Genomic DNA, 13,805 nt, shown 5'->3' with positions numbered 1-13,805 from the left:
CGCTCTCTCTCTAACTGCTGAGGTGAAAGAGCTACAAAGAAGCAGCCTCATCGCCACCTACAGTTAGCTATTTGAATTTCCCGCCCTTTTCCCCTGCCTTTTTTCTGTTCGTAATTCAAAGCTCTTCGCAAGTCAAAGCAAAATGTTGTGAATGGAGCTGTTCGTAATTCAATGTTTGTAGGTCAAGGCATTCATAAGTCGAGGCACCATTGTATATCTTTATCACAGGACCCCTCCCTCCCTCCTTCTCTTTATCACAGGACCCCTCCCTCCCTCCCTCCTTCTGTCAAATTGTGCAATAGCAATTCTACTCTTTGTGTCAGGGAGGAATTGAAAAGCAGATATCCCCTCCATTTTGAAAATGTTTGCTTTCCAGCTCTTGTTTCATGCTAATCTCAGAGCTTGGAAGTAATGTGTTAAAGGCAATGACACTTTATTTAACAGTTTATTCTTTTGGATAGTTGGAATAAAAATGATATTTTTATGAAAGAACATAGTGATTGGTGATATCACTCCCCTTTTGATGTAATTACCAGTATTTAACTATTACTTCCCCCTTCATGGATTTCTGCCTTGTCGTGGTGAAGGGGCTTGAGTAATTCAGAGAAGCTATGCTGTTCAGGGACACCCAAGACGGACAGGTCATAGTGGAGAGTTCAGACTAAACGTAATCTACCTGGAGCAGGAACTGGCAAGCCACTCCAGTATCTTTGCCAAGAAAATTCCATGAACAGAAACAAAAGACCAAAAGATATGATGCTGGAAGATGAGCCCCTCAGGTCAGAAGGCGTCCAACATGCTACTGAGGAAGAGTGGAGGACAAGTACAAAAACCTGCAGTGCTAATGAAGTGGTTGGGCCAAAGCCGAAAGGACGCTCAGCTGTGGACGTGCCTGGAAGTGAAAGGAAAGTCTGATGCTGCAAAAATAAAATACTGCATAGGAACCTGGAATGTAAGATCTGTGAACCTTGGTAAGCTGGATGTGGTCAAACAGGAGATGGCAAGAATAAACATTGACATCCTGGCCGTTAGTGAACTAAAATGGACGGGAATTGGCGAATTCAGTTCAAACAATTACCATATCCACCATTGTGGGCAAGAATACTGTAGAAGAAATGGAGTAGCACTCATAGTCAACAAAAGAGTGGGAAAAGATGGACTTGGATACAATCTCAAAAATGATAGAATGATTTCAATACGAATCCAAGGCAGACCTTTCAACATCACAGTAATCCAAGTTTATGCACCAACCACCATTGCTGAAGAGGCTGAACTTGACCAATTCTATGAAGACTTACGACACAATCTAGAACTGACACTAAAGAAAGATGTTCTCATTATAGGGGATTTGAATTCTAAAGTAGGGAGTCAGGAGATAAAAGGAACAACAGGTAAGTTTGGCCTTCAAAATGAAGCAGGGCAAAGGCTAATAGAGTTGTCTCAAGAGAACTAGTTGGTCGTCACACTCTTTTCCAGCAACACATCAGGCAACTCTACACATGGACATTGCCAGATGGGCAATACCGAAATCACATTGATTATGTTCTCTGCAGCCAAAGATGGAAAAGCTCTATACAGTCAGCAAAAACAAGACCTGGAGCTGATTGTGGCTCTGATCATCAGCTTCTTATAGCAAAATTCAAGCTTAAACTGAAGAAAGTAGGAAAAACCAGTGGGCTATTCAGGTATAATCTAAGCAAAATCCCTTATGAATATTGTCCCCCGGCTTATGTAACTTATATGCAGAATGCATCATGCGAAAGGCCAGACTGGGGGAATCCCAAGCCGGAATTAAGATTGCCAGAAGAAATATCAACCTCCGATATGCAGACGATACCACTCTGTTGGCAGAAAGTGAGGAGGAATTAAAGAACCTCGTAATGGGGGTGAAAGAGGAGAGTGCAAAAAATGGCTTGAAGCTCAACATAAAAAAAACTAAGATCATGGCTACTGGTCCTGGCAAATAGAAGGGGAAGATATGGAGGCAGTGACAGATTTTACTTTCTTGGGCTCCATGGTCACTGCAGATGTGGACAGCAGCCACAAAATTGAAAGACGCCTGCTTCTTGGGAGGAAAGCGATGACAAACCTCGACAACATCTTAAAAAGCAGAAACATCACCTTGCCAACAAAAGTCCGCATAGTCAAAGCTATGGTTTTTCCTTTCGTGATGTATGGAAGTGAGAGCTGGACCATAAAGAAGGCTGACTGCCAAAGAATTGATGCTTTTGAATTGTGGTGCTGGAGGAGGCTCATGAGAGTCCCCTGGACTGTAAAGAGAACAAACCTATCAATTTTGAAGAAAATCAAACCTGAGTGCTGACTGGAAGGACAGATCCTGAAGCTGAGGCTCCAATACTGTATGGGGAATTAATGCAGGGAAGCCGCCCCCGAGGGAGACCACAGCTGCGTTACAAGGACATCTGCAAGCGGGATCTGAAGGCCTTAGGAATGGACCTCAACAGATGGGAAACCTTGACGTTTGAGCGTTCAGCCTGGAGGCAGGCGGTGCATCATGGCCTCTCCCAATTTGAAGAGACACTTGTACAGCAGACTGAGGCAAAGAGGCAGTCCCGAAACAAGCAAAACCAGGGAGCTGGACAGGGGACAGATTGGATTTGTCTCCAGTGTAGAAGGGATTGTCACTCTCGAATTGGCCTTCTCAGCCACACAAGACACTGTTCCAAGACCTCCATACAGAGCACGATACCATAGTCTCTTGAGACTGAAGGATGCCTACATAATACTTTGGCCATCTCATGAGAAGACTCCCTGGAAAAGACCTTGATGTTGGGAAAATGTGAAGGCAAGAGAAGAAGGGGATGACAGAGGATGAGATGGTTGGACAGTGTCACTGAAGCTACCAACATGAATTTGACCCAACTACGAGCATCCTGAAAAATCATACTGGGGCTTATTTTCAGGAAAACTGCATAGCTGTGGAGCCCAGAGGCTGGGAGTTCAGTTCCCCACTGTGCCTCTTTGGCAGCAGCTGGATATGATAATCTTTAGGGTCCCTTCTGTCTCTCCATCTCTATGTTTTGTGTCGTGATGTGTTACGTTGTGTTACGCTGTTAAGTGTGTAGTGACTAATGATCAACATGCCACTTCAGAAAAACGGTGAGCAATGCCAACACTTTTGAAAATTAACATCCTGAGCGCTGGGTAATCCTAGATTCAAGTTCTAGAACAAAATAAGGATGCAAAAATAGTTGTCAAATTCCTCAACCTTGTTAATTTAGGTTGTTTTGACAGCATAAGGGACCTTGATGGGGAATTATTTAGGTCCTGTTTCCCACCTTTAGACAAGAGCAAGACAAGGTCCCTGTAATTTCCAGAAAAAGTAGCTGTGAAAAATGTTCCTTTTCCTGTGTTAGGTAAAGCATAAACTGACATGACAAACAGAAAAAAGAGGCAAACAACTAATTTGGCACTTAAAATTGGCAAACATGAGGAAATACAATTTCTTCTTCCATTTCATATACTGTATTGTGAAAATGTTTATTTGTTAATTTATTTATTTTATTTTGTATACTACCCCATAGTGGGCAGTTAACAACACATAAAAATATATAAAAACAGCAAATACTCAACAATTAATACAGTGGGGTCTTGACTTAAGAACGGCTTGAGTTAAGAACATTTTGACTTAAGAACCGCTCTCATAGGAAAATATTGACTTGACTTAAGTACTTAGATTTGAGTTAAGAACTAAAAAAACCACGTGGGAGGCAGGGAAAGTGCAAAATGTGAACTTTCAGTTAACTGTTGGCCAGTGAAAAGGGTGCCTGTCTGCTTCCTCACTCCTCCCAGCGTTTAGAGAGTGGATTGGGAGACAGTCTTCGGACTGCCTGATACTGTACTGCCTGGACTGTATTTTCCCTGCCTTCCCTGAACCTTTCTTGACCTAAGAAAAAAGAAACAAAATATCCCCCTCTAGTGGTTGAAGGTGGAATAGCAGCTTCCCATTAGTTTCTATGGACGGAAAAGAGCAGATACGGATCAAATGGTTTTCAATGCATTCCTATGGGAAATGCAGATTTGACTTGAGAACGTTTTGACTTGAGAACCGTCTTCCAATACGGATTAAGTTCTCAAGTCAAGACCCCACTGTACTTAAATAGATGTTCTTAGCTAAAGCCTAAGTTTCAATACAATTAATCAAGTTTATGGATGTATGAAAAGATTTTGTGCCTAGCAACTTGCCCTCTTCATCTCTGCTTCAACACTCCTGTGGGATGGAGATTTTTGTCACCTGTCTCTTTAAACATCTTTCTCACCTTCCTTACCAATACAGGTTTCATTTTTGGGCAGGAAAATTGTGTTAGAAGTGTACAGCCTTCAGTGTGTTGCCCAACTGGATGAGCCTTATTTCCTATCCATCCAGTCAAATCCTTCTTTGATTTCTGTCCGTGTGGCTTTGTTGTTGAACATTCTTCAGGCCACCATAGGAGCAGCTTTTTTTCAAACAGTGCTCCATGCAATTCTGTTTCCATGTGGAGGTAGTTATGTCACTCAGATATGATTGAATTGTAGTCTTGGAACTCATCTGCATACTCAGGCAGGTCATGTAGTGCAGCTTTAGAACATGTGTGTAGAATATAGGCAGACAGTAAGAAAATTAAGCTAATGTTTGTTGATCCCTACTCACTAGCATGAGATGTTTGTGGAAGAACATTCCATGCACACGATCCCACCCAGCTGAATCTAAAATAGCTGTAGTAGCAGGGAGGATGGCCCATGTGGTCCTTTTGAACAAGTGACATGGCTTTGAGATGTTATCATTTTCCTAATGCTGTGTGTTTGATCTCATCTTAAAAAAATTCTAGACACAGTGTAAGGACTGTTCTTAGGTATGTGTGTACTTCATCCTTGTGCAAAGTATACATTTCCAGGAGGATAACCCAGTTGGCCTAATTCAGAAGCAACAACAAATAGGCAGCCGAAAGACTAACAAGTTCATTTGACATAGGATGTTGGAAATATCTCAAGTGGGGACTCTTGAGTAATTTAAAATATTTGTTCATGTAAGGAAAATCTCCATGGACCCAAATAACTACACAGCAAAGAGATAGATATAAAGATTCAGAAAAATGGACTTTATCTTTTTAAAAAATCTTACTGTCGTGGTAGAAGTGACACCCCCCAACTTGGATCCACCTTGGATTGGGAGAAGAGGCGAGGAGAAAAGGGGAGAAGGGGGAGAAAACTACTTTGTCACAAAAAGAGATCAATCTAAGATAAAAGTCTCATTCCCATGACTATCTGAGATATTGATATCAAATCCTATTTAGTTCAAAGCATTTTGGGTCTTTTAAATTTTATTGTTGTGACTTGGTGACTGTGAGAATTTTCTACCCTGAGAGAAGCTCCAGCTCCTCTTGGTTCTGATATGTACCTAAGATTGAGAAAGAAAAATAAGGTTACAGTGACATCTGCTGACAGAAGACTTAAACAGCATCCCTTATTTACTTAAGTTAGGAAGAAAGGGAAAAATGTGGTGACAAAAGATGGAAAAGAGCGAACTCGAATGAGGCTCACCGGCACAAGAACAGAATCTCAGTGGATTATTGGGGCAAGATTTTTTTATGGACTGACAACAGAGTATTCAAGAGATGCTATCTACAGGGCTACAGAAATTACAAGGAGGGATGGCTCAGCTGTGTGTACAAATGAAAGACTTGGGGATGCAAATGACTGATATTAAAAATCAAATTACAGAAAATAAAAAAGAAATAGCCAGAATAACTGGGACATCAGAAAGAACAGAAGAAAGACTGAGACCATGAATACAGAGATGGGAGAACTAAAACGGGAAAGCAAGCAATATTTAATTACTTTGTTAAATCTACATATGGAAAGAACCAATGCCATACTCAGATTCCAGAATCAACTAGAACAAAAAGAAGATACAGCACAAGTGATTACTACTTACTTAGCATCGCACATGGAGATGCAACCAGAGGATGTTCAATGAAATACTGTATAGCCACAGCACGAAGAATTAATACAGCATACAACAGGAATTAAAATCTCCCCAAAGAAATTCATATTAAACTTACGAAAAAGATTTTTTGAGATAGAGTTTTAAGAAATATGCAAGGCAAGGAACCCAACAGAAAAGATAAAGAAATTAAGATCTTGGAACATATTCCGTGGCAGATAAGGCAGAAAATGAGGCAACATGCGAAATTGACATCCCTCTTGAGAACAAACTCAATATTGTATAAGTGGCTGGTGCCTGAAGGTGTTGGTTTGAATTCGAGGAGCAGAGTTACTATATTAACTCAAAATTGAAGGCAGAAGAGTTTATGAAAACAAAGGGGAAATGGGTGGGCTGGAAAGAAGACAAAAAAGCAGATGAGAAACGAAAAGAGGAGAAATCAAGTGGATCATCAGGGTCAGAGGTAGAAGGAAGCTTGACTAGAGTAGAAGAGCAAGTGAGAAGCTCTGAAGGAAAGTGCACTATTGAAACAAGAGGATCCAGGAGAAGGAAAGAAAACCTCAACAATAAAGAGGGACTAAATGAATAAAACGTGAATATGAAAGATGAAGTGGTTAAAGATTGTAGGATAAAATGAATATAAAATGGTAGGAGAATATAAATCTTTAAAAGTCAGTAACTATTATATCATCATATTATATCATCATATATTATATCATCGGGCTCCAGCTACCAACCCTGGATGACATCTTCACATCCCGCTTTCTAAGGAAGTCACACAGCATCCTGAGAGACTCTTCCCATCCTGCTTATAACTTTTTTGAACTGTTACCATCTGGCAGAAGATATAGAACAATTAAGACTCGGACCACACATTTTCTCAATAGTTTTTATCCCAGAGCTATAATTGCAATTAATAATGAGCTTAAAGACCACCAGTAGTGAATAATTAGTTGGACTGTGTTACTTGGCCTGCGATGTAGATGTTTGTATTTTTAGTGGGGGATTTTTTAGTGGGTGGGGAGTGTTTGGGGAATTTTATGTGTGTGCATGTGTCTGGTCTCTGGGTGTCTGTGAATTTCGTTGTATGGGTATACTGTGTATATACTTACAATGACAATAAATTATTATTATTATTATTAAATAAAATGTAGATAAGATGTTTTATAGATGGTACATGATTTACTGATGGTACATAATGTCAACAAAGTTTTTTTAAAAGGTGCAACAATGTTTTTAAATAGTGTGGGAAATGTAAAACAGAGGAGGGCATTTTTATCACGTTTGGTGGATATATAGGACATTATTGTAGGTGCAATATTTGAAAAATATTCTATTTCACGCGACAGACAACATTTAAACTAGATTTGCTTTTTTCATCTTCTCTTTATTGAATATTATGCCTGAGATGTTAGATGGAGAAATGAAGTACAGTGATGCCTCGCTAGACGATTACCTCGCAAAACAGTTAATTCGCAAGACGATGAGTTTTTGCGATCGCTGTAGCGCTTTGCAAAATGGTTTTCCCTACGGGCGATTTTCGCTAGATGATGTTTTGATCCGTGCTTCGCAAGACTTTCTTTTTTTTAGGGACAGTTTTTTGCAAGACAGCGATTTTCCCCCCATTGGAATGCATTCCAATGGGGAACCATATTTCACAAGACAGTGATTTTCGTGGAACGAATTAACATTGTCTTGCGAGGCACCACTATATTTGATAATGCATGTAATTTCTTTAGCAAAGTTATCAGATGGAAAATATTAGAAGAAAACAGGTATTCCAGATTTAGAAGAGCTGACAGAAAAGACATGGGAAGTTGCAGAGATGGAGGAAACAGAAATAAATAATGAATATTACCTTAAAAGGGACTCAAAAACAGGGAATGATTTCATAAATAATTGTACAAGTTGATGCAAATGTACTATCTCACCCTCTGGAGCTTTACCCTTTCTCTATCCCTACCTACCCCCCAACCTTAAATTCCCCTCCCCATAACCCTATTCCCATTGAAAATAATTTTAAAAAATTGAGAAAAAAGCTGGGAGATAAGGGGCCTGGCACAGGTCTACCAGGAGCCCATTCTGGTGCCACAGACAAAAAGATTCAGTTTCTTGTGGGGATTTCCTCTTGGCCTCCCTGGGTGTGGCACCTGTAATTTTTTTAAGGTGCCCAAAGACTCTTTGTTGTTTTTGTATGTAATTAAGGAATTTCATGTGTTGCCAAGTGGTGTCTTCAGTATCTGTTCTTCCATTACAGTATTTGATTCTTCACTAATGATGTATATGTTAGCTTTATTTTTAGAGGTTTTCCTCTTTTTAGAATTAATCATAGGACATGCAATAGAATTCCTTTCAGTGTCAGTATAAGATTGACAGATTGTATGTGTTGTATTTAGACAAAAAGTGAGCTGAAGATTCCAAGTCATTTGGTAATCCCAAATAGAGTAGTCCACTGAACCAACTGCTGTAAGTCAAAACTTACATAAATGCCATTAATTTGGAGGATCTACTGTAGGCATTATTATGAATTGAACTTTGGCTTCTAGTTTTGTTTCTGTTTTATTTCTCATTGGTAGCTCTCTTTGGACAATGGCAGCACTTCACAAGTTGTATTTCTTAGAACTTTTTAAAGTTCTGCTTGGAAATGTACACTTTCCCCCTTCTAGCCCTCAAGATCCTTTCCTGTTCTGAAATCAAGATAACTCTGATGTCACCTCTCACCCTGATGATGCCTGCCCTGCAAATACTCTCATCGACAGCTGTGAAAGATGGCATAGCTGAGGAAGATGGTGGCACCACAAGGCAGCAGCTGACCATTGATCTCCTAGAAATTATTCAACAGAAAAACATAAATGAGAAAAAGCCATTGGTGAGTTTTTCATTCAGATGCCTATTTTCTGATTGCTGGGTGGAGAATAGTAGTATTTCATTACTACAAACTGCTCTCCCCTTCAAGCGTTAGTGCTGCATGAGTGAGAACTGGTAGTAAACACTGATTCTTCTTGTGATGGAAGGATGAGCCAGACTGTGAGTGGACTATATAAATAAGTACCCAAACTAGTTGTTGCTTGCATTCACTCCCTCTGGCACTTTAAGCAATATTTACATGTACTCCTGTTATCAGAGGTGGTCAACTTGTCATTTCCAGTAAAGCAGAGGTGGGGAACTTGTGGGCCTTTGGATGTTGGTCATCTTTCACTATTGACTGTGTCTGAACTCTTTCCTACACCATCTAGAAGGCTAAACTTTTCTTACCTCTGTGTTAAAATGCTTCTATCTGCCTCAGGAACAACTGAAACACAATCTACAGTATACCATCATGGGTAAGAGTCTGATCAGTAAACCAGAGGCTTGCTATTCCTGGTTCATGTTTTGTCTTTGCCATTAATTCATTAGAATACGAGGTTTCCAGACCATTTCCTGGCCTTTTTTGTCAGGGTAAATCTAAGAAACTTTTAATTGTCAATCTCAGCATTTGCTTTCCTTGAAGCTTGATTGTTGATAATAGACTTTTAAAATATTAACCTGTCTGTAAAGGAAGGTAACCTCAGTGATCATGTTCTGTGTTTCCACCCTACCTCCTCCACAGTCACATGCTCAAATGAAACACATGTAGAGAACATGGTGCCAAAGCATGTGCTAGTGGCCATCACCTTCAACAGCTTTAAAAGAGCATTAGACAGATTATTAGAAAGCAAGGCTGTCAGTGACTACTGTTAATGTTGACTATATTCTCCTTCCAAGATCGTCGTCATTTAGTCGTGCAGTCGTGTCCGACTCTTCGTGACCCCATGCACCACAGCACGCCAGATAACAGTCCCTAAATTACTAGTTCCAGGGAAATAATAGTGGTAGAAAACTGCTGCCTTCGTACACTGCTCCTGGACCCCCCAGAGACATCTGGCTTAATCACTATCAGAAATGAATTACTTAGCTATGCCATGATCTAATCCAGCATAGCATTTGTGGCCCTAAGAACATAAGAAAAGCCGTGCTAGGGTCAAACTATATGTTAAAAAGGATGCTGAATGAATGCTGCATCCCACAGCTGTAGTTCCTCAGACTTATCTATGCCAGCAGATTTACAAGTTTCGTGTTTAGACTTTCAATGAGCAATCACAAAGCAAAGCTAAATCCAAAGAAAAATCACATGCTATGTGAAAACACCACTTGCAAAAACCCCCCAACAACATGGTAAATATATTGTTATTTGACAGTTCTGCAGCCTGATCAAGCTAGCCCTGCCTATGCCTACTGACACAAATGGGCCCACCAGCAACCGGCCATCAAAGTATGCTTCCCCTTCCCCTGCTCGTGAATGTAATAGTTTATAATTTAGAATATATCACATTGCAGAACTGTACCCAAGGGGGTCTTTGTGGGGTGCAGGTCCTGTCATCTTCTGAAGGTGGTATTTTGAGAACTCCTACAGTGCATTGGTGTGTGTGACTACTCAGAAGTCAGACCCATTATGTTCAATGGGGCTAAAGCAGTGATTTGTCTTGTATCAGTAAGTTTCTGCAAAAACAAGCTCACAAAATCTTCCTCACTAACTCGCCTGTGCTCACATTGTGGGTACCAGAATGAAAATGGTGGCAGACTGTAGAGGTCCTTTGGGAGCAGTGAAAAAGGAGCATTTACCTCTGAGCAGTTCTGTCAGTCAATGTAGCAACTTTGCAGGTGGCTGGATCTTAATTTTCATTGTGTAGTAATTGAAAGCTATAAACAGAGGGTGAAAGCAGTTTTAAAATATTCTGCATGAAATGGCTTTTTAAAAGGTCATTTAAAGTACAGGAGCATTATACTTCCCATTATCCAAAATGAATTTACATTACATTGAGCAATATAATTAAAACAGGCATGTGCCCTTCCGTAGAACGGCTCAGGCTTATTGCTTTGAAACCTGTTAGAAGATTGGAAACTTGAGAGCAAAGAGCCTCCTTTCATGAAGTAAGGCCCAGTTTGTGCCTTAGTTACATTGAGAATTGTTGTTCCTGAGGCATGGCATGCTGTAGTCTTTCAGTAGGCCCTATGCAAGGAAATAAGGAGAGGATGCTGGAAAACTGATTGGCAGGACCACCTAGAATTCTTTTCTGTAACAAACCCTGTCTAAATACTTTTTGCTTCTTCTGAACTTTCTCTGGTTTGGCCTTCCTTAGTCCTGTGTCTCTTCCGGTTCACACCTGATCTGTTGCCTATTCATTGCTTAACTTTTCTTCTTATCGATTGATGTTGCTTCCATTCTGACCTGCAGGCCTAGTTGAAGATATTTTAATACCTGAGAGTAATGGCAGCTGGTGCCCATAGTTCTTGGTGGGGCAGAGATACAGAACTGGTAGATGAAATCAGGATGATAGATAGTGCTAGGGACAGAAGTCATAACTGTGCATGCATACAGGGGCAAAACATTCAAACAAACACACTGTGTAGAAAGAGGGACACAGTTGGAGCCCTGCTGAACCTCCATCTCTGGTAAGAATACAGGTATGAATTGACTGGCTAGGGGTAACTTGAGGCTGAGGTGGGGCAGCACTGAAATTGATGTCTGAGGGAAGTACAAGATGGACACTTCCCCTGTTCCCATTCCATGTAAAAAGCCAATAAATTTTATTTCAACACTGGTAACATGATGTCCCCCAACATACCTAAGGGTAGCAAGCTAGCTTGGGTGGGGATGGAGGGCAAGCTATACAGCTCTGTCCTCCAGCATTTCACCACAATTCCCCAGCCCTCTGTATTTGTTGCCTTAGGCAGTTCCCCCACTGTGCCTAACAGTAAGGCTGGTCCTGCTGACCCTGAATATGGGCTACTCAGATGTTGGGCTGCAACTCCTAGTGTTCATCACTATTGTCTGTACAGGCTTAGGGTGGTGGGAGTTGCAGACCAAAACATCTGGAGGGTGACTTTGTCCATCTCTATATCCAATGCAGGTACCATTTGTAAAAAGGAACTAATTTGTGTTGGGTGAACATATACAGTGGTGCCCCGCATAGCGACGTGAATCCGTTCCAGGATTAACGTCGCTATCTGGAAACATCGCTATGTGGGGGGGGGACTCACCGCTATGCGGGGAATCCTCCATCCGGCCGCCATTTTCACTGCCTGGTAAGCGAGGAATCCGGGCCAGAACATAGCGGGCGGCCATTTTGCCAGCTTCCCTGCTCCAGCCCCTCCCCCTCCCCACCTTACAGCTGATCCGCGGTACTCTTTGAAGCTTCTGCAGCAGCTAAATAGGCAGGGAAAATGCACTGGGGAAGCCTCTGAAAGCTGAGCTTTGCTGGGTTGGGGGTGGGTGGGTGGGTGGCGGTGCAAGGGGGCGGGGGGCGGGCCTGCCCCTACCACACCCCCACCCACCCCCACCCTGGCAAAGCGCCGCTTTCGGAAGCCTCCTGGGGCTTTTTTCAGCAGTGAAAATGCACCTCTGAAAGCGGTGCTTTGCCGTGGGGGGGTGCGGGGGTGGTGGCAGGCCTGTACCTGCCACCCACCCACCCGGGCCCCCACCCCGGAAAAGCGCAGCTTTCAGAGGCTTCCTCAGTGCATTTTCCCTGCCTATTTAGCTGCTGCGGAAGCTTCAAAGAGCACCGTGGATCAGCTGTAAGGCGGGGAAGGGGAGGGGCTGGAGTGGGGAAGATGGCTCCCGGCTCTTTTCTGGGACGATCGCTTCCCCCCCCCCCATTGCAAGCTGTGCAAAATGGGGCATTTGCGATGAGGGGGGGGAGCCATCATCGCAAAGCAATTTTTTCCTATAGGGAACATCGCAATGCGATGGCAAAAGCCATGGCAAAATTTTCATTGGTATGCGGATTCGTTGTTAAATGGGGCACCCGTTAAGCGAGGCACCACTGTACATTGATATTCACCTATTTGGAAAGATCCTTTTGCAAAACACAAGCAGTGTTGCTGTTGACCATTTCATTTGCAGATGGTTCCCATTCTGCTGTGGTAGTTTAGAAATTTACTCAGAATATGAATTGAGATTATTTGTGTTTCAACGAGTCTTAGTTTGTCATCCATTCCACACATTGACTTAGATCCCAAATTCTGCATCTGATGTTTCTTTTCATCTTCCTAATGTGCCTCTTTAATTTCCCTCAGGCTTCTTGTGAGCGTTTTTTCCCCATCACCACTGCTTATGGTTCACTGCATACTACCTGGAGGATCCTTATGCTTATGAACGATATGTCCTTTGTGACTGACTGGTTGTCTTCTTTGAAGTCAGTGTTACCTGTTACAACTCAAGTCCCTGCCCATGTTTCCCTTTTGCTGACCTACCTCCTTGTTCAAGAAAATGGAGACAGCCTCCACAGTGTACTGGCTACCACTGTAGAAATTGCCAAAGCAGATTCATCTCAGGTAAGGACAGCTGTAACAACTGTTGTGTATGGCTTACTTTAGACCAGTCTGTGATGTTTTGTCCCTTTTGGTTCCAGCTTTTACGCACATCTCATTTCTCTTAGTTTTCAACAGCTACTTTCTCTCTGATTCTTTCTTCTTAGTTTATTTCCCTTCTCCATCAGATAACCCTTGGGCGTGATGCTAGCAGTGCCTCTGTTTTCATGAACAGTGCCTAACCTCTTTGTTCCATTGCCCCTCTCTCTGAGCCCAGTGTAAAAACCTCGTAAAGTGGTTACACAGCTCATCACTCTTGATATTGCTTGTACATTTCAAGAAGACAAATGAGCAAGAGGTGGGAGTAATAGTGCTAGCAGCAGCAGCACCAGCATCAGACCTCAATGCATCACTTACAGTCCCAGCCCCCATTGTCTGCCCTGTTCTTCCATATTCTGGTGGACTGGTTTCATTTCTAGCACCTCAGACTGCTCTTGGTTTCAGAAACCTTAAGGACTACATTTATTTACAC

General features: G+C 41.9%; 1 protein-coding gene across 6 annotated transcripts in view; it reads left to right on the top strand.

Annotated features, from left to right (window-relative positions):
* FOCAD (focadhesin) overlaps positions 1 to 13,805 on the top strand; it is a 249,024-nt gene that overhangs the window by 48,760 nt on the left and 186,459 nt on the right. For all 6 annotated transcript variants that reach the window (XR_013541436.1, XM_078384917.1, XM_020790338.3 and 3 more), the window contains 2 exons: positions 8,611 to 8,813; positions 13,040 to 13,297. Coding sequence is in view for 5 of the 6 variants with exons in the window: in XM_078384917.1 (XP_078241043.1) it covers positions 8,611 to 8,813; positions 13,040 to 13,297 (461 nt within the window). In the remaining variant the exon portion in view is untranslated. The remainder of the gene's footprint in view (positions 1 to 8,610; positions 8,814 to 13,039; positions 13,298 to 13,805) is intronic.

The sequence above is a fragment of the Pogona vitticeps genome, chromosome 2 (genome assembly GCF_051106095.1).
Source record: "Pogona vitticeps strain Pit_001003342236 chromosome 2, PviZW2.1, whole genome shotgun sequence".
Classification (NCBI taxonomy): Eukaryota; Metazoa; Chordata; class Lepidosauria; order Squamata; family Agamidae; genus Pogona; species Pogona vitticeps.
This window is presented reverse-complemented; position numbering and strand designations above follow the sequence as displayed.